General features: G+C 47.1%; 1 protein-coding gene across 1 annotated transcript; it reads left to right on the plus strand.

Annotated features, from left to right (window-relative positions):
* The first annotated feature begins 1,390 nt into the window (after window positions 1–1,390).
* LOC110987013 (putative ATP-dependent RNA helicase DDX5) lies at window positions 1,391–21,626 on the plus strand. The gene is made up of 12 exons (XM_022249391.2): window positions 1,391–1,623; window positions 5,396–5,624; window positions 6,859–6,955; window positions 7,318–7,517; window positions 8,474–8,615; window positions 9,384–9,544; window positions 9,910–10,082; window positions 10,701–10,811; window positions 11,357–11,418; window positions 11,740–11,799; window positions 14,641–14,874; window positions 18,401–21,626. Exons 1-12 carry the CDS (start codon window positions 1,553–1,555, stop codon window positions 19,303–19,305), a joined length of 2,445 nt encoding a protein of 814 aa, XP_022105083.2. The 5' UTR covers window positions 1,391–1,552; the 3' UTR covers window positions 19,306–21,626.
* The last annotated feature ends 970 nt before the right edge of the window (window positions 21,627–22,596 follow it).

Here is a 22,596-nt window from a genome sequence, read left to right on the forward strand (position 1 = left end):
ATTTATGGGTGAGGCAGTCCTGCAGAACCTTTCACTAGAGCGGTGTTGTGCCTTTGTTCTTCCATTTGAGTAGAGAATAAATTTTGGTTGTTGAAAAAAATCTTTGTATAAAGCTGCTTACTTTTTTTTCTGGAGTATGATTCAGTAGCCCATGGTCAAAAAGTCCATCCCTCGGGATTGACGCCATTGAGCCCAGCCGCATCAGTATTGAGTGTCTCCACTGCTGGCGCCCAGGTCATGGTGTTCAGCCAGGAAGAGATCAGGATCGAAAGCAATCAACAGTCGAGGGGGAGGGAGGTGCTGAGTTTCTCGATCGTTTTTTCCCAGCGTATTGCCGACTTTGCAGAGTCCTAGATTGTGAATTAAGAAAAAGATTTTTTTGTTCAAAATTAATGAGAAAAGGACGATTTTTTTGGGCGGGGCTCTATTTCATTTCCCTCCTTTCCAAAAGCGTGAAAATCCCCCAAATGTAGCCCGGATCTCACAAAAAGACCATGAAAAGTGACGTCTACATCAGTGAAAAAAATTCTGAATTGTTGCCCCATTTCTTATTCAAAGTATTTACAAATTTCTTTTTTCTACCATTTCTTGTGAAATTGTATTTTGGTTCTGAGCACGGAACAGTAACGCATTTGCTACTCAAACGCGTAAACATGGAGGTAGAATCACATGGTCAAAATGAATTTTTTTGATTAGAGAAATTGAGAATTAAAACATCATAAATTAAGACGTCATCTGAATTTCTACTTTAAACGATGTTTGAACCCAACCTCATGTTCATGAGTAAAGCTAGTGGTAATCTGTGCGTACAAGTTGATTGACATCAAGGGGAAAATAAAAGTATTCATCAACCTCAAAGGTAAAAACTATCTGCACTGGCAGTGGGGAGTCTAATGGGTATATATGAGCATATTCGTGATAAATCGCTCTTGCTATCCTTTGTTTTTTCGTTTCCTACGTTTACTTTCACTTTCCAAATCCTTTTTTTGTTTATGTAAAAAACAAAAAGCCTTCCTCCGTGCATATGGCATCATGGATCGAGAAAGGACACACGGGTTAATATCTGTTTTCGCTAAGCAATTATTTTCTGTGGTTAGCTCGATCAGTTTCCAGTTGCGTCACTAGCGCATGAATACCAGTCAATTGTGATGTGGCACCCGTATTTCCAATAATTGGGTGCAAGAGTAAAAAGGTGACCGTAAAATAAAAGGACATATTGTAATACTACGCATGCGTCATTTCACAGCACTCGAACACGTACGTCACTACGGGAAGTAGTATTTATTATGTACGGTTTGAAGTTCTTGCTACACCGGGATTCCTATGACGTATTACCGAATTGTGCACTTGCCTCACACGTGCTTGTTTTGTCATGTCATGTTCTTGATAGCCGGCGCCTTGCACTCGCTCCATGCATGCATATATGATGCGCGGTACATGATATTTAGCCACCGCGAAAAGAAATAATCCCACATTTTCCGTTCAACACCGGCTGATTCGACTTTGTGTGACTTGTTTCGATTCAATCAAATTAACAAATTTATGTGCAAAAATGTCCAGATATGAAAGAGAGCGTCCATTTGATTCTTCAGGGCGGTCTGATAGAAGAGGAGGAGGCGGAGGGTATGTATTTAGAATCATTAAATGTACTCCGTTTTTCGAAGTTTTTCTGTTGCCGGTCATGCCGGTCGAAATCGTTATAATGATCCATGATTAGGCCTACGCATTGTCCTGTGGCAGTTCCGGATCGCACACATAGGCCTAGCCCTATGACGATATACGGCTTCGGTTTTCATAAATTAAGAATAAATTCTTGTGTTAACAAAAAGTCCTTTTACCACATTTATTTAAACCAGTGTTAGGCCCCCTAATTTTGGGAAAGACATGAACTGACAAAAGAGTTCCATATCATATGTGCCCAGGCATGCCATGTTAGGGAGTCCAGCACTTTTCAGGTTTTTTTGTTTGACCCCCACAAATTTAGTAGGCCTACCATTCATTGTAAGAAAATTTCAAAAGGAATTTCATGGTATAAAATTAACCGCAATAGCTGTTATTATAGTGAAGTTATAAATTTTTTTTAAAATTAAATTGAGTGTAATTAGTCTGTGACTTTTTGGGGGTGGACAAGTTTTATTTTCATCACAATATATTTGAACCACATGGAGTCTTGATCCTCATTGGTTCCACTTTCAGACATGCCTAAAAAGAGTTGGAAAAAGATCTGTAGGCTAGTTAAGTCGCAGAGAAAGTGTAAAGCAAACAATATCTTTCATTATGGAGAATTTTATCAATACTAAACATAGGATACACAGTATAGTATTTCACACCGTCGTCTCAGCAGACGAGGGGGCAACGGACAAAGTGTCTTAACAGAGGACTTGTCCCTTTTTTACGCACGGAAGGTCGAGTTGTCTCAATGGTCGAGTTGTCTGAAGTTGAGTTGGCCAACAGTTGTGTTGTCTAGACCCCCCAAAATGGCATGGAGTTATAGGCGAATGTTGGTCAAGTTGTCCCCAGGTCAAATCCTCCTCGGTCAACACGTCCCTAAATAAAGTCAAGTCGTCCCCTAGTCAAGCCGTTGCCTACATACATTGTAAATGATTGTAATTTTACTGCGGACAATTATTTTTGGGGGGATATTTTTATCTATTAGATACTACTCAAGTTTTTACTGCAGTAATTTATTTGGGGGTGATTTATTACGACTACTGGAAGATTTGAAATTTTAAGATGTTTAAATTGCTTTGACAATTCAAAGAGTAGGCCTAAGTGCTGTTACTTTGGCGCACACCAGGAATCGCCCTTTTAATAAATTTATGTGGCATGTATTGGTCAACGTAGATTTCAAAAGCCGCCAGCTAGCTGCGTAGAACAAATGAAAGTTGTGAGTACATGTACGAGTCTCTTGCACAGAAAACACTTGTAATACTTGACCTGGGGATGACTTGACCAGGGTTTCAATTTTGGGGGACGACTTGACCGGTTTCCTTATAGGCCTATATTGAAAACTCTATGGCGTTCACTCACAGTTGACTACGTTGTCCACGGTGAATTAATGTGTGTGGTTGGACTTGTATTGGGTTTGTTTCTCAATCTCTCGTTCAAAGCGATACTCATTTCTGTACAATATTCATGTCGTTATTGTTGCCGTCATGATCATCCAGTACATTAAGTTATCTATTGAGAGAATGTGAAAGATGCACCCCCCCCCATTTTAGGCTGCGCCTGACAGGTCTTTGACATCATACAAGCCAGTGGTGAATAGGTTCATAATGAATTCAGCGTCTCTTTACTAAGCATGCAGATGGGATGTTTCCTAGTCGTCCGTATCCTCCCAAGCCAGCCTTGGAGCAGGAGCTGGAAGTCAGTGAAGCGGTTGCAACTTGCATATTGATTGGCATTATCAACAGCCTTTTACATCCATTTCAATTTTGGTCTGATGGATGAAAGTGGCGTCTAAAAAAAAACACATGGGCCTGTTTTACGTGAAGCTGTAAATCTTGACAAGTTACACAACCCATGCCGGGGTACCCTTGCTGAAGCAAGGTTGGACTTGATGAATGAAACAAAAATGAACATTTCCCCATGTCGTCTCCTTCTCTAAGTTCTCTTTAATACTTTTGTTGGGGCATTTGGGTATTTGAATTACTGTTGTAAGAAGAACAAAGAGCGAAAGTTGCATGATCTCTGCTTTGCCTCTGACAATTATTTAAATCTGAACTACACGGAGAGACGCAATAAATACATCACAGGCAACCCACGGTCCAAAGTAGGTCAAGTTTGCCTTAGCACTTTGTTTGAATCGGAACTTCTGACTTGTTTGGGTACCCTGAACATTGATGTTTTTGTTTGTTGCACGTGCCTCATTTGAAACTAAAACATAAGAATGAACTCTGTTAATTAACCCTAACCCTCCTCAATCCTCAAAGATTCTTCGGGCGGTTTTGGAGGATTTTGGAGGATTGAGGTGAATGGCAAAAGTGCATGGCTGATTATGAAGGATGCAATGCATGAAGGTTGTGGGTTAGACCTTGTGTTGTTTTTGCTTAGTCAAGCACAAATCCAGCCCGATATTTCCTTTGAATCAACTGCCCTGCTCAAGAATGCCCTTCGCACTGCCTCAACATAATGACAGGAATTGCTGGAGGATTTTGAAGGATTGAGGCAGCAGGCAGACCTCCCAAAAACATTTTCAAGAAATTTTGGAGGATTTTGGAGGATTGAGGCTGAATGCAAGTTGAAAATCGGAGGATTTTGGAGGACTTTGGAGGATTGAGGATGGTTCCTGGTAAAAAGGCCTAGAGGGTTGGGGTTGAAATGGGACAAAGTTGAAATTGGGCGAAGTTGAAATGGGGTGAAAACCGGCGAAGTGACCGACACCCCCAGGCCTAATATTGAACATGTTGAACCATGGGGTCTGGACAACTTGACTGTTTGCCAACTCGACTTAGGACAACTATACCATTGAGAGTGAGACCACTTGACCGTCCCTGCGCAAAAATGAGAGACAAGTTGTCTGTTGAGACAAGTTGTCTGCTCAGCCAAGTTGTCTGCTGAGACGACCTTGTTATGTGAAATACCATGCCTAAATGATGGGAGGGAATTTCGTGCAATACATGCCTAATTTCTGATGTACATGTATTTTAAAAATGGCAGTAAGTCGATCTTTGCACGATCTATCGATCTTGCACCGGCGCTGATCAACTCCTGCAGCTGACCTAGCGACATAATTCCGGATTTTTCCTAGGCCAACTTCCAGATCACTGAAATAAAATTCTACCTCCTTTGTGCTGTTCTTCAGTTCTCCATTCTCAGACAAGTTCTGTTTAAATGGTGAAATGCAAGCTCCTTGTTGTACAAAACGTGGTCTCAGAAACTTCCTGGAAAAGAAATTTTGTCCAATTTGCACTTCAACGTTTTTGAACGGTTTGTCGAAAATCATGGAAATGAAAAAAAAAAATCAACAAACTTTACGAGGCAATGTCCTTCATGCTTCAATCACCATTCGTCCTCAATCCTCCAAAACCACCTGGAGGATTTTGGAGGATTGAGGTGGGTTGGGTTAACCTTTTTCCTTTGTAGTGTAAGGCTTTGTTTTATGACCACTGGAACAGACAGACAACTCTAATTCGACGTATGGGTAGCTATGGTGATAGGGGAGGAGTGATAGGGCATGTCATGGGGAAAAAATGGAAAATACAGGACCAGAAAAGAAATGGAAATCATAATGAAGGAAGAAGTACGACTGATGACTTGCCTGATTGATTTGTCTGAGTGGATGACTGTGGTTACCTGTCGGCAGGAAAAATAGTTGAGTTGTCTCAAAGGATGAACAAAAATGCTGCCACAGGAAATGGATAAAATGCTGTTTTTTCCTTCATTACAATTGAAGGTTTCGTGGAGGCAGTGGCAGTTTTGGAGGTGGCGGAGGACCACCACGATTTGGTGGGCGTGGCGGAGCCAGAGGAGGAGGGGGTGGAATGGGAGGCGGCGGAGGATTGAGGGAGAAGTTCGGACAGCCAGGGGACAGACTAAGGAAGCCTAGATGGGACCCTTCAAAACTTGCTCCCTTTGAGAAGAACTTCTACAAGGAGCATCCCGATGTCACCAACAGATCTCCGGTAGGTTGTACCCAGTAGTAGACAATACAGTGATTTTTAGCGCCAGCATACGATACCGTCCCAAGCAAAATTGGATTTGCCTACTTTTTTGAAAAAACATCAGGGTTTGAGTGCCATCTCTTCATGTTGGCAAGTTTTTCAGGTGTTGAAAACCTAGGGCTTAACCTCAGTTATGGCTTAAGAGGAAACCTGAGATGAATGGACAGTGTGTGAAGTTAAATTTTGCTTCTTCCATTATCTTATATGATGACACCTGCGTGGAATTTTCCAGAGCAGTACGCGTGTGCCCAGACGCCAGCTTGGCTGTGTGTAACATGTACTGTACACGAACATGTTTACATGTGTTCTAGTAATGTATGCACACAACCTCTATTGCTCTTTTCGCATCTGAATACGGAACGTTAAACAGTGGATGTGTGTATCCCCAATTACATGTAGATACTCAATCTTTTACGAGAGTCGTGTGTCCCTGAGGGTTGAATTTAGAATTGAGAGAGCCATTTATTATGATAATCATGCTTTTTCTTCATACCTGCCCAACTCGAATGTGGACGCATTAGAAAAATATCCAAACCTTGTTTCTGCAACGAAACAACTAGTTTTAACTAGTAGTTGATAGAAAGCTTTTCTACAGATCCATAATCATGCACAGATTGTGGACAATTTCTTGATGTTGGTAGCATTACTGGAGGAAATTGACTGATAAAAGTCAGTATTGCCAACACTAATTGCATGTGATAAACACAGTCTAGCATACCGAGCTACCCGTTGCTGGGCAGGACCCAAAGTTTGAGGTGGGTGGGAGTGTTTAACGTGTTTGCTTGACCAGCACGATTGTGCAATGGCGTTACGCTGTCAGTTGATCCCATGTGGAATCTCCAACTATACTTAAATTTTTTGGCACAGTCTTCCACAACTGTGAATTAGAAAATAAAGATAGTTGTTTCAGGTGAAATTATCGGCAGATCGTACAATAAGTGCAAGGGATCGTGCTCAAAATTACCCAACTGTTCAAATCGACTGATTGTGCCCACCAGGAGAGTCAGGGAATATTTTGTGCAAAGCAGAATAGTGTTGTGTTTGAGCAGGAGTTCAGAGGCCTCGCCTGGCATTGGTTCAAGTTGTGGCAACAACCAAGAATTCCTCTGCCGACTTCAGAGTGATTGGGCAAAGGTTTGCCTGAGATGTGAATGAGATCAGGAGTTTGTTTTACTTGGTGTTTTTTTCTGCACAGGTAGAGGTAGACCATTTCATGAGGGAGCGGAGCATAACGACGAAGGGACGGAATTGCCCCAGACCCGTCTTCAAATTCCACGAGGCCTGCTTTCCAGGTACGAATTTGTTCCCATTTGCCCTAAAGGTGTCCATGATAGAAACCGGTAGGCTGCTTGTCGCGCGTGCTGCTGATAATGAGCTGTCCGGTCATTTTCTCTTCTCGTATCACTGATACATTGACGTGGTAATAGCCCGATGTGATTTATATGTTGAAAATGCACAAGTAGTACCACATGTTAATAATTAAGCTGTACCATTCATCAGGAGACTGTTGAGTCGTGGCATTATGCTGCAAAAGCCTCAAAATTTGCCCAGAACGGCAGGAGGACATGTCAGAGATGGAGTCGAGTAATTGACGCCCAGAGCTCTAGTTTCCATGTAGCATTGGTTTGTTTGTTTGTTTTTCATCTGCTCTCAGATTACGTAATGAACGAACTTCATAAAGCTGGCTTCACTGAGCCCACTGCCATCCAGGCTCAAGGTTGGCCGTTGGCCATGAGTGGCAGGGACATGGTGGGCATCGCCCAGACAGGCTCTGGCAAAACGCTATCATATATACTGCCGGCTATTGTACACATCAACCATCAGCCGTTCCTGGAAAGAGGAGACGGCCCTATTGTAAGTAGCTTTCGTTCTTTAACCCTAACTGCCAAGCATTTCGTTTGGCTTACACTGCACAGTACTACAAAATACTAAGTAATAGCCTGAGCCTGAAGGACCTAGCGCTACAAATTACTACTTCTGGCTAGGTTACTTCCATTGTTACTTGTACAGAGAACAATAAAGCCATGCATTCATAGTGCCACAGCACTGTATGGTACATTGTCTTATCTATTGTATCTTATGGCTTCACAGAACAATAAAGTCATGTCCTCTTACAAGCGACAGCGCTCAGTACTACATTTTACTACAAGTAGTAATTTGTAGTATTATGTAGGGTTAGGGTTAACGGACTCGTTTTGCTGGTGCAGTGTTTCAGTTAAGGGAATGATTCCTCAACTTTGATCGGCTTGAAGGGGCTGGAGTTGATAGTTTTCTGGTCTATAATCTGAATTTTGGGCAATTGTATACTCCACCCTTCTCAAGAGTCAGTGTGAAACTTGGTACATGCATAGACTGGCTTGTCACTGGTTCATGCAGGAAGCATACCCACTTTTATTTGTATGTGCATAAATCTGTGATTTCTTGGCGTGGATGCCAGGTTCATGTACTGCATGTAGTTATGGTGCTCAAGCCTGTTACGCATAAACTGTGGCATTTAAACAAGAACCTTCAAGCACTTCAGGTCACTGAGCTGATCATGTATGTAGATCAACGCTCACACCATGACGTGATTTCGTCTGAAGTGTCTCTCACAAAAATCAGTGTTGAATCACTTCAAAATCCAACATGGAAATATTCCAAAGGGAATTTTCCTGCCACTGTCCCCACCCCCTAATTGGAATTGATTACAGTTTTTTTACTATTCATAAAACAGGAATCTTTAGAAATAGGTTCTGATTTGGACTGTCACATTTTGGACTTTGTGACTCTGTTTAGTAACAACAATTGTTATTTTGTTTTTTTCTTTCTAGTGTCTAGTTCTAGCTCCAACTCGAGAACTTGCCCAGCAGGTACAGAGTGTCGCCTTTCAGTTTGGTAGATCCTCCAAAATCAAGAGCACATGTGTGTACGGAGGTGCATCCAAGGGACCCCAGCTACGAGATCTAGAAAGGGGTAAGAACCACCACTCGTCTTCCCCCCGACCACGTTAACTCCATCAAAATCCATCCATCGCTTCCTATTTTGGAGGATATTGAGAGACTTGGTCCGGAAGGGCTGGCGTGACCAAGCGCTGGAGTATGATGGACTTGATTCCAGAGGCCTGAAGCATTTCTTGGGCTGTTCAGTGCGTTTTGTCACTGCCACATTACTTATGACATCTTGTAAGCCATTTGTAATGGATCCACCGACCAAGACCGTCACGTCAGTGGTGGACTTGCCGCAAGCAATGTTGATGGCACTGGGAGTGTTGGATTTGGATGGATTTGGTCCAGTGCCCAGTAAAAGATACTAAGGGGTGAGGGTTGAAACTGTTTATGATTGATAATTCACAAACCATGCAGTTGCATGATAAACTGCGGCGTAACGAAACGGATGCCATACTGGGCCAGCCCAGATTGCCCGACCAGCTGGCAGTATGGCATAACGCACTGACTGGCGTAGCCGAGTGCTTCGCCCTGTGCCCTGTTTCCATTGATCTTTGAAGGACTGATTAATGCGGTCGCATCACATCACATTGGCCCGGGTAACATGCAGCCCTGTTGCATAGCAAAGAGTAACAACACCCTTCGCACATTATGCTAATGTACACAGGCCAACCAAGTTTCAGGATATCAAACTGCGAGAAAAGGATTTGTGTATCTATTATTTTTGTTCAGAGTCAAGTATCTCATCCCACTTTTTGAAGCCAGACGATCACAGAACGGTTCCTTTTGTGTACAGGAAGCGAGATTGTCATTGCAACTCCGGGGCGTCTCATCGACTTCCTAGAAGGCGGCAAAACCAATTTGGCCCGATGCACCTATGCCGTCTTGGACGAGGCTGACCGCATGTTGGATATGGGGTTTGAGCCCCAAATCAGGAAGATCATGGAACAGATACGGGTAGGTATTCTACTTCGGGATGCCAGCGGGTTCCAAATTGATTGCAACGCTGTCGGAATGAAAAACTGTCTTCACATCAGTTCCCTCTATGTGCACTATTGAGACTTCAGATTATGTGTATGAAGATGTACTGCTAGTTAAAAATCGCCAGCAAAATAGCGCATTTTGCTTGAGCATGTGACATAATTATGATTGCGAATGTTGTCATTTCGTAAAGTAAGAAAAAATGCTTACAAACTTGGCCTTGGCATTGCAGTGTATAATCACCTCACTTTGGGAGTATTTTACGTACTACGTCTTGAGAGAAAAATAATATTTTAGCCATTTTTAATCCATTATTCCGACCCGGTGTTTTATTTTGATAGCCCGACAGACAAGTTCTGATGTGGAGTGCCACGTGGCCAAAAGAAGTGTGCTCTCTGGCGGAGGATTTCCTGCGAGACTACATCACTGTCAACATCGGGTCTCTCTCCCTCTCGGCCAACCACAACATCTTGCAGATCATTGATGTCTGCGACGACTTTCAGAAAGACGAAAAGTAAGTTTTGCCTCTGTGGCGCATTGATATTTTACTGTTTTGCCTTCCAATTAGATCATAAATCCTGATGGGCACCTTCGTCAGTCCCATTGCATGGCTCCTAGCCTTCATAAAATTGTACGGTTTACCACCTAGTCATCAGCGCTTGAAAGTATAGATTTGCAGGGGACATCTTGTGTACAGGTGAAAGTCCTGGTGGTCAGAAGTGGTATTCTTGACTCGCACATTTACGGTCCTTAACCATGTAATGGGTTTACTGTGTTATGTACATATTTGTGAGGGAATAATTTGGCAAGATATCAAAATTGGCACCGCTTTGGATGAAGTGGCCCTTGTGAGCAGACACAGTGGAATATTTTATCATTGGACGAGCCTGAAAAACTGGTGCAAGGTTTTTGAATATGTCTGTTGGCAGCGATGGCAGATTTCGTAGGCCTAGTGACCGCGCCATTGATGGCCAGCTTGAAAGGTCACTCTTCCTGATTTGTATTTTTAGAATAGGTAGTGATTGTGCACACTGTCAAGAAGCACATGAGTAGTAACATTGAAGTTATCAAGTAATACTGAGACTCCTTCCTGAGATGTACTGATCCCGTTGTTTTGGGTCGTTTGTCCCAGATTGATCAAACTGCTGGAGCAGATCATGGGAGAGAAGGAGAACAAGACGCTGATCTTCGCCGAGACAAAACGGAGAACGGATGAGCTGACCAGGAAAATGCGCAAGGATGGGTAGGCATCATGTAAAAATGTGGTTGCGTGTTCCGTCGGTGTCCCACAGACCTTACAGACTCTGCATGGACGAGAGGTGGTTCGTTCTCGTCGCAAATGTGTCTCTCTGGGCAAATATGTTGTTTGTACTTGTTCACACCATGATGTGGAGCGTAATCGCCACTAGTTTAAAACTCTTCCATTCAACTGCTTACTCCACTCCTGAAGAGTACCAGAGCACACTGGTCGAAAAGTCGAGTACACACGCAACGGTGTTTAATCAGAACCAAACCTCTTCCAAAAGAGATCTATCCACACGGTGTTACGGCAAGCCCTCTCTTTACTCCATCCCAGTTTAATTCCCATTCTTGAACACAGAAGATCCATTTCCAGCCTGCTACGGTCCACGTGCATGTATTTTGGCAAGTTGAGATGATACAATCATGGAAACCCCTCCCCCCAAAAAACCATGTCACGTGTGCAGTGGTTGAGAGAAATATGGGCAGGTTGGCAGCTAGGAACTGTATTTTGTGGTAACTGCAATCCAAACTGGGTTCTGATCGCAGGTGGCCGGCGATGTGTATACACGGCGACAAATCTCAGCCTGAGCGAGACTGGGTATTGAATGGTAAGCTTCTGCCTGATAGTACCTTTATTATCTCCATCACATCGTGTCGCTTGAACTGGATTTTTTTGTAATTCCCACGAGTTGTTTGTAGTCTAGTTTGTTTATGAACGAAACCTTCCAAAGAGACATAGAGCATCAGAGTCGACCTCCATCCCTGATCATTTCGGAGTTCAGATGATGGCAAGACAATGCAATGTAGTCCCTCAATTATAGGATGGACGAACCAAACCAAATTCTAGACTTCAGGTGTGTTCTTGGTTGTTACATCTCACTGAATGTTAGTAACTTCGACTCACCATTTCTCAACCCTCTCAAAACCAGAATTTCGTTCGGGGAAGGCACCTATCCTGGTGGCCACAGACGTCGCCTCAAGAGGACTCGGTAAGTGATGGTAGTACCTTTTGTCAAGTGAGAGCCTCGAATGATGGAAAGAGCCGGGCCAGGTCTACTTCAGAGTCCCATTCTCTGACAAAACTGGCTCACAAATTTTGAGGTTGAAAATGTCATTTCACAGTGTCTTTACAGACAGCACTTTTTTTGCTGAACCCTAAGTGTTTTTATGTGACTGTGGAATAGGAGATGAGATGGATTTTTTATTTTTTTTTTATAGTTTTTTTGAGAAGTACTGCGATTGTTTATTTGATTGTCATGATCACCAGTTTCCTTTCAGTATTCCTGTACCGAGCAGCTGATTCACAAAAACAGTTGAAACATCTGTTGAGACCTTATCCCTCGTGGAAACGGCAAATGTCTGGAAACAAGTGACAAGTGTTGTATTTGAGAAAGTGAAAGGTTCCAGTCAGGTGTGCGGAGAAAGGCATGTTGTGGGATTGTACGCGGATGCGCCTGCAGATGCTGTGCAGATACCAGTCAAAAACTAATTCCCACAAACTACTCGCTCTTCTAAACCGCTCCTGTGTACAGTATAGGGTTTGAAGACACATGGACTGTTTGTGTTAGATTGAGCCCACCTGCTTGGTCTTTGCTTCTTGCAATATACCCTGCTCATCCTTGACGTGAATCCTTGGTTGAACCTTGAGTCAATTTAACTGAACATCATGCTAAATGAATACTGTTCTTTGAATGGCTGCACTTGTCATGGGCAAACAGCCCTTGAGTGTCCAGGTTTGGTCTCTTCCAGCAGCACAAGTAAATCGTAAAGTGTCTTGAAACTTGGTTTTGTAACATTGTGAAAGCAGATGTTAAAACCTGGTTTTCGGAGAAGCTGACAGTGTTAAAAAAACACCCCCCCCCCCAGGGTTGTCTGTTTTTTGTGTCAAGTGAAGACGCGTCTTAATTGAAATTATGGAGTGGACAAAAGAGGAGAAAGCTAAATGTGACCATTGCCGATACTGATTGACCCCGACAGAGAGTGATATCTGCTACCACAACATGCTGTGTACGGTCATCACTTCCAAGTTCAGCGCTTGGTCAAGTCCCGGGGACTTCCCCAGGGAAATTTAACAGTTTTTTTTAACTCGTTACCTGCTCTGTTGAATGTCACGTCCTCTGTGAAACTGTCTCTGGAAATCATCACATGTTTATACATCCGGTTTAGAGGTCATGCGCTTGCCTTTGGCATGAACATGTTGATTTGGCTTCAAGATCAAAATGAGCAAACAGCCAATGCAAGCAGAATATTTGGTTTTGGGGACTAAACCCGATGTGATGACAAACTGAACTGTGAATTGATCAAAAAATGCAGGTTGATTTGACAGTGTTCAAGCACTTATTAATTTTGTATAAAACTGTACGTCAACTTTTTATGTTGGGCTGAATATGCCACGGTTAATTAGATTTTCCCCAATTGTTGACCGCTTATCTTTGTAAAAATTATCTGTGAGATCTCTTTGTTCTTTTATGTAGATGAAGTCGTTGGCAGGACCCAAGGCATGACACGTCGTTAACTGAAGCGGGGGAGAGGCTTTTTTTCCAAGTGAAAGGGGCTTTTAGAACGATCTTTAGTCCTCCTCTCAAATCTTAAAATACAGTCCCACTTTGAATATTACCAGAACATGGCTGTTATTTACTCTTCTAGGCCTTGTACTGGGCGCAAAATTTGGCTGAGGTATGACTTGAAACGACTCTTGCTCATGATAACAGCTTCGTTCAGTGACAAACTATTTGTTTGTGTTTACACTTACAGAATCATTGTTAAGTGTGGGCTGAGTAGTAAGGTCCAAAGCAGAATATCGCGCAACCCCAATCCTTTATAGTAAAGCCCTTTCGTCCGACTTGGGAGCTCCTGTTGATAGCCTCTGCTGAGATAGCGGCGCACCAGGACTTGGACCAGCAAATGAAAGCCTTCATCTCTCCCGCGATAGTGATTGATTGGATGTCATGCTGGGAATTGCCTGCCGTCAGTACTGCATCACCTTAAAAACCCCAAAAATGCAACGCTGGCCCCGGGTGACCCCTGGTGACTCAGCTGATAACACTAACATTTGTCTTGACATTTCTCGACTGACAAACGAGTTCAGAGAATGTGAGAACCCTCGGAGTGAGACACCACCGCAGACACCACTTTTAATTTGAAATGTTTCACTCCGAGCAATGAGCAGACGGAACTGCGGCTTGCAGTTTGAAAATCTTTTGGCTCACGAAGTCGGCCGTCCGTCCGTCGCTTTTTGCCGACGCGGGGGCCAGTTCGCTTCTCCCCGGGCGCTGCTCTTAAAAGCGCAGCGCCTGTCGAACACGCAAAAGAGTTAGGCAAGTGTTGGTGGTCAGGCAGAATCTCGGTCACCTGTATAAACGGCTGATGCATGCTCCCTTTTTATTGGAGGAGGCTCCTTCCACGGGATTCCTCTTGACGCGGTGTCACAAGACAAGCTAAGCATGGAGTACCCTCCTCCTGGATATATTGCTCTTGTGACACCCGGTGTGCATTAATTCGTGCTACATTGTCAACTGTCAACGGTGGGAATGTAAGTACACACTGCACATGTTTAGGGAGTGTGCATCATGACTAGAGTAAATTTAAGGGTCTCTACAAACTGGCTTGCCTGGTTCACAGTATCAAGACTATATTCTGGCCTTTGGCCTTTGAGTTTATGTTTCATGTATTGTGCACTGCATTTAAACCTGCATGTCTTCGGAGTGTTTATTCTTTTAATGATGCAGCGTGCTTTTTTCTACGTCTATCTGTGGCGCGTGTAATTTGCTGCCACTTGGCTGATTTTTGTATTGTTTGATTTCTCTCACAATAAAAAAAATGATCCACAGATGTGCACGACATCAAGTTTGTCATAAATTATGACTATCCCAACTCCTCGGAGGACTACGTGCACCGCATTGGGCGAACGGCGCGCAGTGAGAACACCGGTACCGCCTACACGTTCTTCACGTCCAACAACGCCAAGCAGGCCAGCGAGCTCATCCAGGTCCTTCAGGAGGCCAACCAGAAGGTTCATCCTAAGCTCGTACAGCTGGCCCAGAGCGCTCGGGCTTTTGGCAAAGGTGGGCATCATAGCTGACTTGGAGTTTATTCTTGAGAGATGCACTTAGCCACGGCACTTCAACCTCTCTCCCGTGTTCTGTACGCGTGGCTCGGCAGAGCAGATCATCCAGCTGAACAGTACATGCTGCCTTGCTAAAATGTTGCCCTCAGTGCCGTTGACATACAAATATACCTTGGTTTGAGGCTGGAGAGTTGATACTAGCTCCCCATGGTACCGGAAGTTGACAAACTTGTTCACGTGCGCATACTTACTTCATGCTTAAAAGCTTTCAAGTGCGTCATGCAGCAGAAATAGTAGGTGGCGCAGAGTAATGGATGGTCCATTGAGAATTCGGCTGTCTAACCTGAATATGTATGAGGCATAGTTATACCATGATTTAGGTAGTGTTTAGCCCTGTGACATCACTGATATGACAGGAAAAGCAATATGTCATGACAAATAACAGCACAATTGAAATGGACCTTGCTGACATTTTTTCCCCCCTGATTTTTGTTATAATCCCTGTAGCTGCTGTCTGCCCCCTCTGCCCTGTCAGCCCCCCTCTGCCCTGTCAGCCCCCCATGTCCTGTCAGCCCCCCTCTGCCCTGTCTGCCCCCCATGTCCTGTCTGCCCCCTCTGTCCTGTCAGCCTCCCTCTGTCCTGTCTGCCCCCTCTGTCCTGTCTGCTCCCCTCTGCCCTGTCAGCCCTCCCTCTGCCCTGTCAGCCCCCCTCTGCCCTGTCAGCCCTCCCTCTGCCCTGTCAGCCCTCCCTCTGCCCTGTCTGCTCCCCTCTGCCCTGTCAGCCCTCCCTCTGCCCCTGTCAGCCTCCCTCTGCCTTGTCAGCCCTCCCTCTGTCCTGTCTGCTCCCCTCTGCCCTGTCAGCCCTCCCTCTGCCCTGTCAGCCCTCCCTCTGCCCTGTCAGCCCTCCCCTCTGTCCTGTCAGCCTCCCTCTGCCCTGTCAGCCTTCCCTCTGCCCTGTCAGCCCCCCTCTGCCCTGTCAGCCCTCCCTCTGCCCTGTCAGCCCTCCCTCTGCCCTGTCAGCCCTCCCTCTGCCCTGTCAGCCTCCCTCTGCCCTGTCAGCCCTCCTCTCTCCTGTCAGCCCTCCCTCTGCCCTGTCAGCCCTCCCTCTGCCCTGTCAGCCCTCCTCTGCCCTGTCAGCCCTCCTCTGCCCTTTCAGCCCTCCTCTGCCCTGTCAGCCCTCCTCTGCCCTGTCAGCCCTCCCTCTGCCCTGTCAGCCCTCCTCTGCCCTGTCAGCCCTCCCTCTGCCCTGTCAGCCCTCCTCTGCCCTGTCTGCCCCCCATGTCCCTGTCTGCCCCCTCTGTCCTGTCAGCCTCCCTCTGTCCTGTCTGCCCCCTCTGTCCTGTCTGCTCCCCTCTGCCCTGTCAGCCCTCCCTCTGCCCTGTCAGCCCTCCCTCTGCCCTGTCAGCCCTCCCTCTGCCCTGTCAGCCCTCCCTCTGCCCTGTCAGCCCTCCCTCTGCCCTGTCAGCCCTCCCTCTGCCCTGTCAGCCCTCCCTCTGCCCTGTCTACCCCCCTCTGCCCTGTCAGCCCTCCCTCTGTCCTGTCTGCTCCCCTCTGCCCTGTCAGCCTCCCTCTGCCCTGTCAGCCCTCCCTCTGCCCTGTCAGCCCCCCTCTGCCCTGCCAGCCCTCCCTCTGCCCTGTCAGCCCTCCCTCTGTCCTGTCAGCCTCCCTCTACCCTGTCAGTCTCCCTCTACCCTGTCAGCCTTCCCTCTGCCCTGTCAGCCCCCCTCTGCCCTGCCAGCCCTCCCTCTGCCCTGTCAGCCCTCCCTCTGCCCTGTCAGCCCTCCTCTGCCTTGTCAGCCTTCCCTCTGCCCTGTCAGCCTTCCCTCTGCCCTGTCAGCCCTCCTCTGCCCTGTCAGCCTTCCCTCTGCCCTGTCAGCCTTCCCTCTGCCCTGTCAGCCTTCCCTCTGCCCTGTCAGCCCTCCCTCTGCCCTGTCAGCCCTCCCTCTGCCCTGTCAGCCCTCCCTCTGCCCTGTCAGCCCTCCCTCTGCCCTGTCAGCCCTCCCTCTGCCCTGTCAGCCCTCCCTCTGCCCTGTCAGCCCTTTCTCTGCCCTGTCAGCCCCCCTCTGCCCTGTCAGCCTTCCCTCTGCCCTGTCAGCCCTTCCTCTGCCCTGTCAGCCCTCCCTCTGTCCTGTCAGCCCTCCTCTGCCCTGTCAGCCCTCCCTCTGCCCTGTCAGCCCTCCCTCTGCCATGTCAGCCCTCCCTCTGCCCTGTCAGCCTCCCTCTGCCCTGTCAGCCCCCCCTCTGCCCTGTCAGCCCCCCTCTGCCCTGTCAGCCCCCCTCTGCCCTGTCAGCCCTCCTCTGCCCTGTCAGCCCCCCTCTCCCCTGTCAGCCCCCTCTGTCCTGTCAGCCCCCTGCTGCCCTGTCAGCCTCCCTCTGCCCTGTCGCCCTCCCTCTGCCCTGTCGGCCTCCCTCTGCCCTGTCAGCCCCCCCCTCTGCCCTGTCAGCCCCCCTCTGCCCTGTCAGCCCTCCTCTGCCCTGTCAGCCCTCCTCTGCCCTGTCAGCCCTCCTCTGTCCTGTCAGCCCTCCCTCTGCCCTGTCAGCCCTCCCTCTGCCCTGTCAGCCCTCCCTCTGCCCTGTCAGCCCTCCTCTGCCCTGTCTGCTCCCCTCTGCCCTGTCAGCCCTCCTCTGCCCTGTCTGCTCCCCTCTGCCCTGTCAGCCCTCCTCTGCCCTGTCAGCCCTCCCCTCTGCCCTGTCAGCCCCCCTCTGCCCTGCCAGCCCTCCCTCTGCCCTGTCAGCCCTCCCTCTGCCCTGTCTGCCCCCCCTCTGCCCTGTCAGCCCTCCCTCTGCCCTGTCAGCCCTCCTCTGCCCTGTCAGCCCTCCTCTGCCCTGTCAGCCCTCCTCTGTCCTGTCAGCCCTCCCTCTGCCCTGTCAGCCCTCCCTCTGCCCTGTCAGCCCTCCTCTGCCCTGTCAGCCTTCCCTCTGCCCTGTCAGCCCTCCTCTGCCCTGTCAGCCCTCCCTCTGCCCTGTCAGCCCTCCCTCTGCCCTGTCACCCCTCCTCTGCCCTGTCAGCGTTCCCTCTGCCCTGTCAGCCTTCCCTCTGCCCTGTCAGCCCTCCCTCTGCCCTGTCAGCCCCCCTCTGCCCTGTCAGCCCCCTCTGTCCTGTCAGCCCCCTGCTGCCCTGTCAGCCCCCTGCTGCCCTGTCTGCTCCCCTCTGCCCTGTCAGCCCTCCTCTGCCCTGTCAGCCCTCCCTCTGCCCTGTCAGCCCTCCCTCTGCCCTGTCAGCCCTCCCTCTGCCCTGTCAGCCCCCCTCTGCCCTGTCAGCCCTCCCTCTGCCCTGTCAGCCCTCCCTCTGCCCTGTCAGCCCTTTCTCTGCCCTGTCAGCCCCCCTCTGCCCTGTCAGCCTTCCCTCTGCCCTGTCAGCCCTCCCTCTGTCCTGTCAGCCCTCCTCTGCCCTGTCAGCCCTCCCTCTGCCCTGTCAGCCCTCCCTCTGCCCTGTCAGCCCTCCCTCTGCCCTGTCCGCCAGTAGCCGATATGCTTTAGGGTGTAGCGAGCAAGCTTTAATTGTGGTATTCTCTTCTGTTGAAGGACGGCAACGTTACCGGCAAGGCGGCAGCAGCTTTGGAGGAGGTAATAGAGGAGGCTCGTCAGATGGATACGGCGGCGGTAGAGGCAGGGGCTCTGGCTACGGTGGATCAAACAACGAAAAGTATGGCAACAATGACTTCTCTCAAACCAATTCTAGGGGAGGGGGCAATGCGGGCGGAAGGGGTGGTTTTAGGGAACGAGGCGGCGACTATGGCAGCAACAGTCGAGCCCCCTCTTACGGAGAAGGGAATCACGGGAATGGGGCCTTTGGCAGCGGTGGTCCGCGCAGGTCTGGCCCCCAGTCTGGATTCCAGGGTGGCTACCCTGATCGTGGTGTGCAGAACGACAAACATAGCCAGGCCAAAGAGCACAGGGGTTTCCAGCCACCACACAATGACGGCCCTCCCAACCACCCAGGCAGGAGGCCCCCACCCATGCCCATGAACCAACCCCAGCAGTCGGGTAATACCGGGCCCAAGCACATGAAGCCGGGCCATTTCTCCGATGGTGGTATGAATCGGGAGCAGAAGCCCGGCCCGTTGCATATGATCCAACGCCCCGGGGGTCATAACCCGCAGCAGAACTCGCATGGAAATCACATGCCGCCGCCGCTACGCCAACAGCAGCAAGGGCAGCCTAAAGCACAACCCCCCAAACCGCCCCAGAAAGTTGACACAAGTACGCTGCAGCAGCAGGCCAAAGCCTTTGCCGCGCAACAGCAACAGCAGCAGCAGGCCCAGCCGCCGCCAGCCGCCATGGATCCGCAGCAACTGCAAGCAGCGGCTGGCATGGATCCGGCCGCGTATTCGGCAGCGCAGCAGCAGTACATGCAATACTATCAGGCCATGGCGTATTGGCAGCAACAGCAGTATCAAGGAACCCCGCCCCCTACCAATGCTAAATAAGATCCGAAAACAGTGTTAGAATTGTAGTGTAACACTTGAGCTTTCATTGATGCTGACGCACGTGAATACAAGATCATGTAGCACTCTTTAAGTTGGGGTTTCTGTGGTAAATGTACGTGCGTCTTCATATCGCCTGCCAGATGTCAGGCATACTCTCCGGCCAAGGGTGTGCCGTTTTTTGATTGTGTACCCCTAGAAAGGCAAGAGCAGCAGAGTTCAGTTTAACGTCGTTAATTGGTCATCAGCACAAGTATTGGAATAATTGTGGAAGTAGAGCGAAGTCCCACATCAACCTTTGACTTCAGTTAAATATGACAGTCAGGCATCTTTTTTTTTGACACTGAGTGACATTTCACATTGAGTGACATTTCACATTGAGTGACATTTCACATTGAGTGAGCTAATTGAGGAAATCTTAAACTGTAGCACAGTCACCTTTGCCAAAAGAAAAGGGTTTTCTTTAAGCGGGATTTATGTTTTGATATGTTACTTGTTTAGTTCTAGACTATCGTCAACATTTCGTTAATCAGGTTATTAATGATTATCTGTCACTGAGAATGGTAGTGTCTGAGAGGGGCACTTTGATGTACGGAATTTTGGATGTGGATGTACCTTACAGTGAAAGTGGACTTGGTATTTTACAGAAGCATAATGTATCGGCTCATCATTAGCTAATAATAGTGTAACCAGATTTTAATTTATTCATGGCTCTGGAAAAAAGTCTGCTCTCAGTCGTGAAACGGAACTGATTGTGTGTACTCTGAGCTTGAACATTGGGTCTGTCATGGAGAGGTGCGAGTTGTTAAGTGGTGGGTGCTCTTGCATTGTTTCAAAAGTTCACCACCAAGTTTTACTGTTTAGAGCGTTCACCTGTAAATAAACTTGGTCCAGGGGCCAAGTCATTTATCAAATAATGTGGTCTATACCTGCAGCAGGAGTGCGTATGCTTCTTAGCTGTGCATGTCATATACGGTTTGTTACGGAGAGGCCGTCCCGAAGTGTAGCGACAGTGTTTATTGGAAAGGCACCGTTGGCTTTTTCGGGGGGTAACACTTTTCCGTGACTGTTCTTTTACACTACAGGTGGGGCGCCTTTAAATCCAACAGTGGTTACGGCAGATAAAAAGAGAACCCCCGCTGTGGTGTGAAGGTGGCCAAGAAAGTGACCATGAGCAAGGCAGTAAACCACGGACCAGAGACTGTTATTGAATTATTGCATTCCTTATGGCATGTCAGGAGCACTCCGCTGCAGTCAGACCAACATTTCAGATTTTAGCGGATTTCCCTTTTGATTTTTAATAACGTCATTGTATTATTAATGTGTACATGTGTGTTCACTGTGTGAGTGCAGCACCCTCTGTTCAAGAGCTGTTGTAAAGATAACATGCGCTGGTATATTTATGTTGTCAAGTCTTTTTTTTTTTTTTTGGTTGCCAGCCGAAGAAACCCAGGGATATTCCTATGAATAATACATGCATTTGTTTTACCGAGCATGATGTATTTGTAAGGAATGGGGTCAGTGTCCGTAACCTTGTATGGGCGGGGCTGAATGGCCACTTAGCATCGGCTTCAATTTGAGAGGCTGGGACTCTTCAGCATTTAGCAAATTATCGCAGAAGGACACTTCACCGACCGTACGCCTTTTCATGAAAACAACTTCAAGTTAACTTAGAACATTCCTACAATAATCCCTCGCCATGTTGTCGTAACACCCTCCCACAAACAGACACACACACTGTTGGGGACACCGTCATGCATTTGGCCCTACTTTTCGTGTCTTATTTTTGTTACTGTATACATGTACTATTTAAATGACGTCACGGTGGTTATTTTTGTCGTGTTTTCATTTTTTTAAATGCAGAAACTGTCTACAAGCAGAATGGTCAATGTAATTTTTATCGTGTGGATGCCCTCCAATTCGTGACTCAAAACATGTTCATCTGCAAACTGGGAGGTCGCTGAGGGTTATTTCAGTGGCTTGACAGGGTAAATTTTGCCACCTTCAATATGAAATACACCTCGTACATTGTACTTTCCCCAAGAAACACTTTGCAGAAATTCAGAGTGCAGTCTCTCTCAGAGCCACCGTCGATTCGAAATCCAGGTATTACTTTGTTCCGCTGTTCCTATGAAGAATTTAGGGGAGGGGCACACATAAAGGTACGGGGATCAAAGAATTCGTCTCGAGCTTTGTAAAATACGGCACAGCTGTTGCATTTGCCTGAACACTTTTCTTCAACACAAAACTTTGTTGGGCGTAGGAGGGCTTCACAGTAACAGCATTTTCTGTAGTTGTGGTTAAATTAAAATCGTGTAATTTTAGATCTGGGTTTTTGTCTCTTATTTTGTGTACAGGACGAGGAGTTCAGTGTCCAGAACGCAGTACCTCTAAAACTTTGATCAAATGAAGATGGTTATTCACTGCGATTACATGAAAGCACTGTCCATACGTTCAGCGCGCTTTTCGATGAAAACTACCAAATTTGGAAAACAATATAAAAAGTCAGGGAATGTACGTATCACACGTCACTGAATGTGCAAGTGGCGATGTACCTTTCCAAAACAAAGACATCGTTCAGCTTTCAAAAATATTGATATAACCAGTACAGTAGTTGCTTCCCCTGCCCCGTTCCCAACTCATCTTGTAAAACAAAGAAGTCTGTTGTTTGCTTCCTAGTTAGCGAGTAGCGGTACATGTAATTAACATCAGATTTGAGACGGCGCCAAATAATGACGCACATTTTTTGGGGGGAGTTGTTTTAAACAATATAAATAGCTAAAATCTTGTTTGAGAGAGGGCGCTCAACATCACTGCCTTTACGAAATTTATTAACAGAGGGCACGACGCAGGAAGCTCACTTGTGTATGTACGTGTACAAAAATATTTGAGGGTGACACTAATGTAATTGAAATAGCATGTAAACGGGGCAATATACATGTACAATTTTCCAAGCTCTCTTTGTCACCTCGGTTTAAAGCATAAACATCTCCATAACCTGCCAGTTAGCTTTGGCTAGTAATATTCACCCGAACAGGGCGCTGGGAAGGTATGGAGCGTCAAAAGTGGACAACCCCATTTTCTCATTGTCTGCATTATGGAGTTTGCGAAAAGCATTTTCAAAAAGTGCAATTTTCCGCCAGCAACAATTTGGATTTTACTTTAACAACTCTCGTGGCGCGTCAAAAGTGGACAACTAAAAACTTTGAATTTCCACTGGTAAAATTACTGTCATGCTCCAAAAGTGGACAATTTCATTTTTTGCCGGTAGATTTTCGGGTTTGGGGGATTTGC

Source organism: Acanthaster planci, linkage group LG07 (genome assembly GCF_054643075.1).
Source record: "Acanthaster planci isolate LZ-2023a linkage group LG07, COTS_SCS, whole genome shotgun sequence".
NCBI lineage: Eukaryota > Metazoa > Echinodermata > Asteroidea > Valvatida > Acanthasteridae > Acanthaster > Acanthaster planci.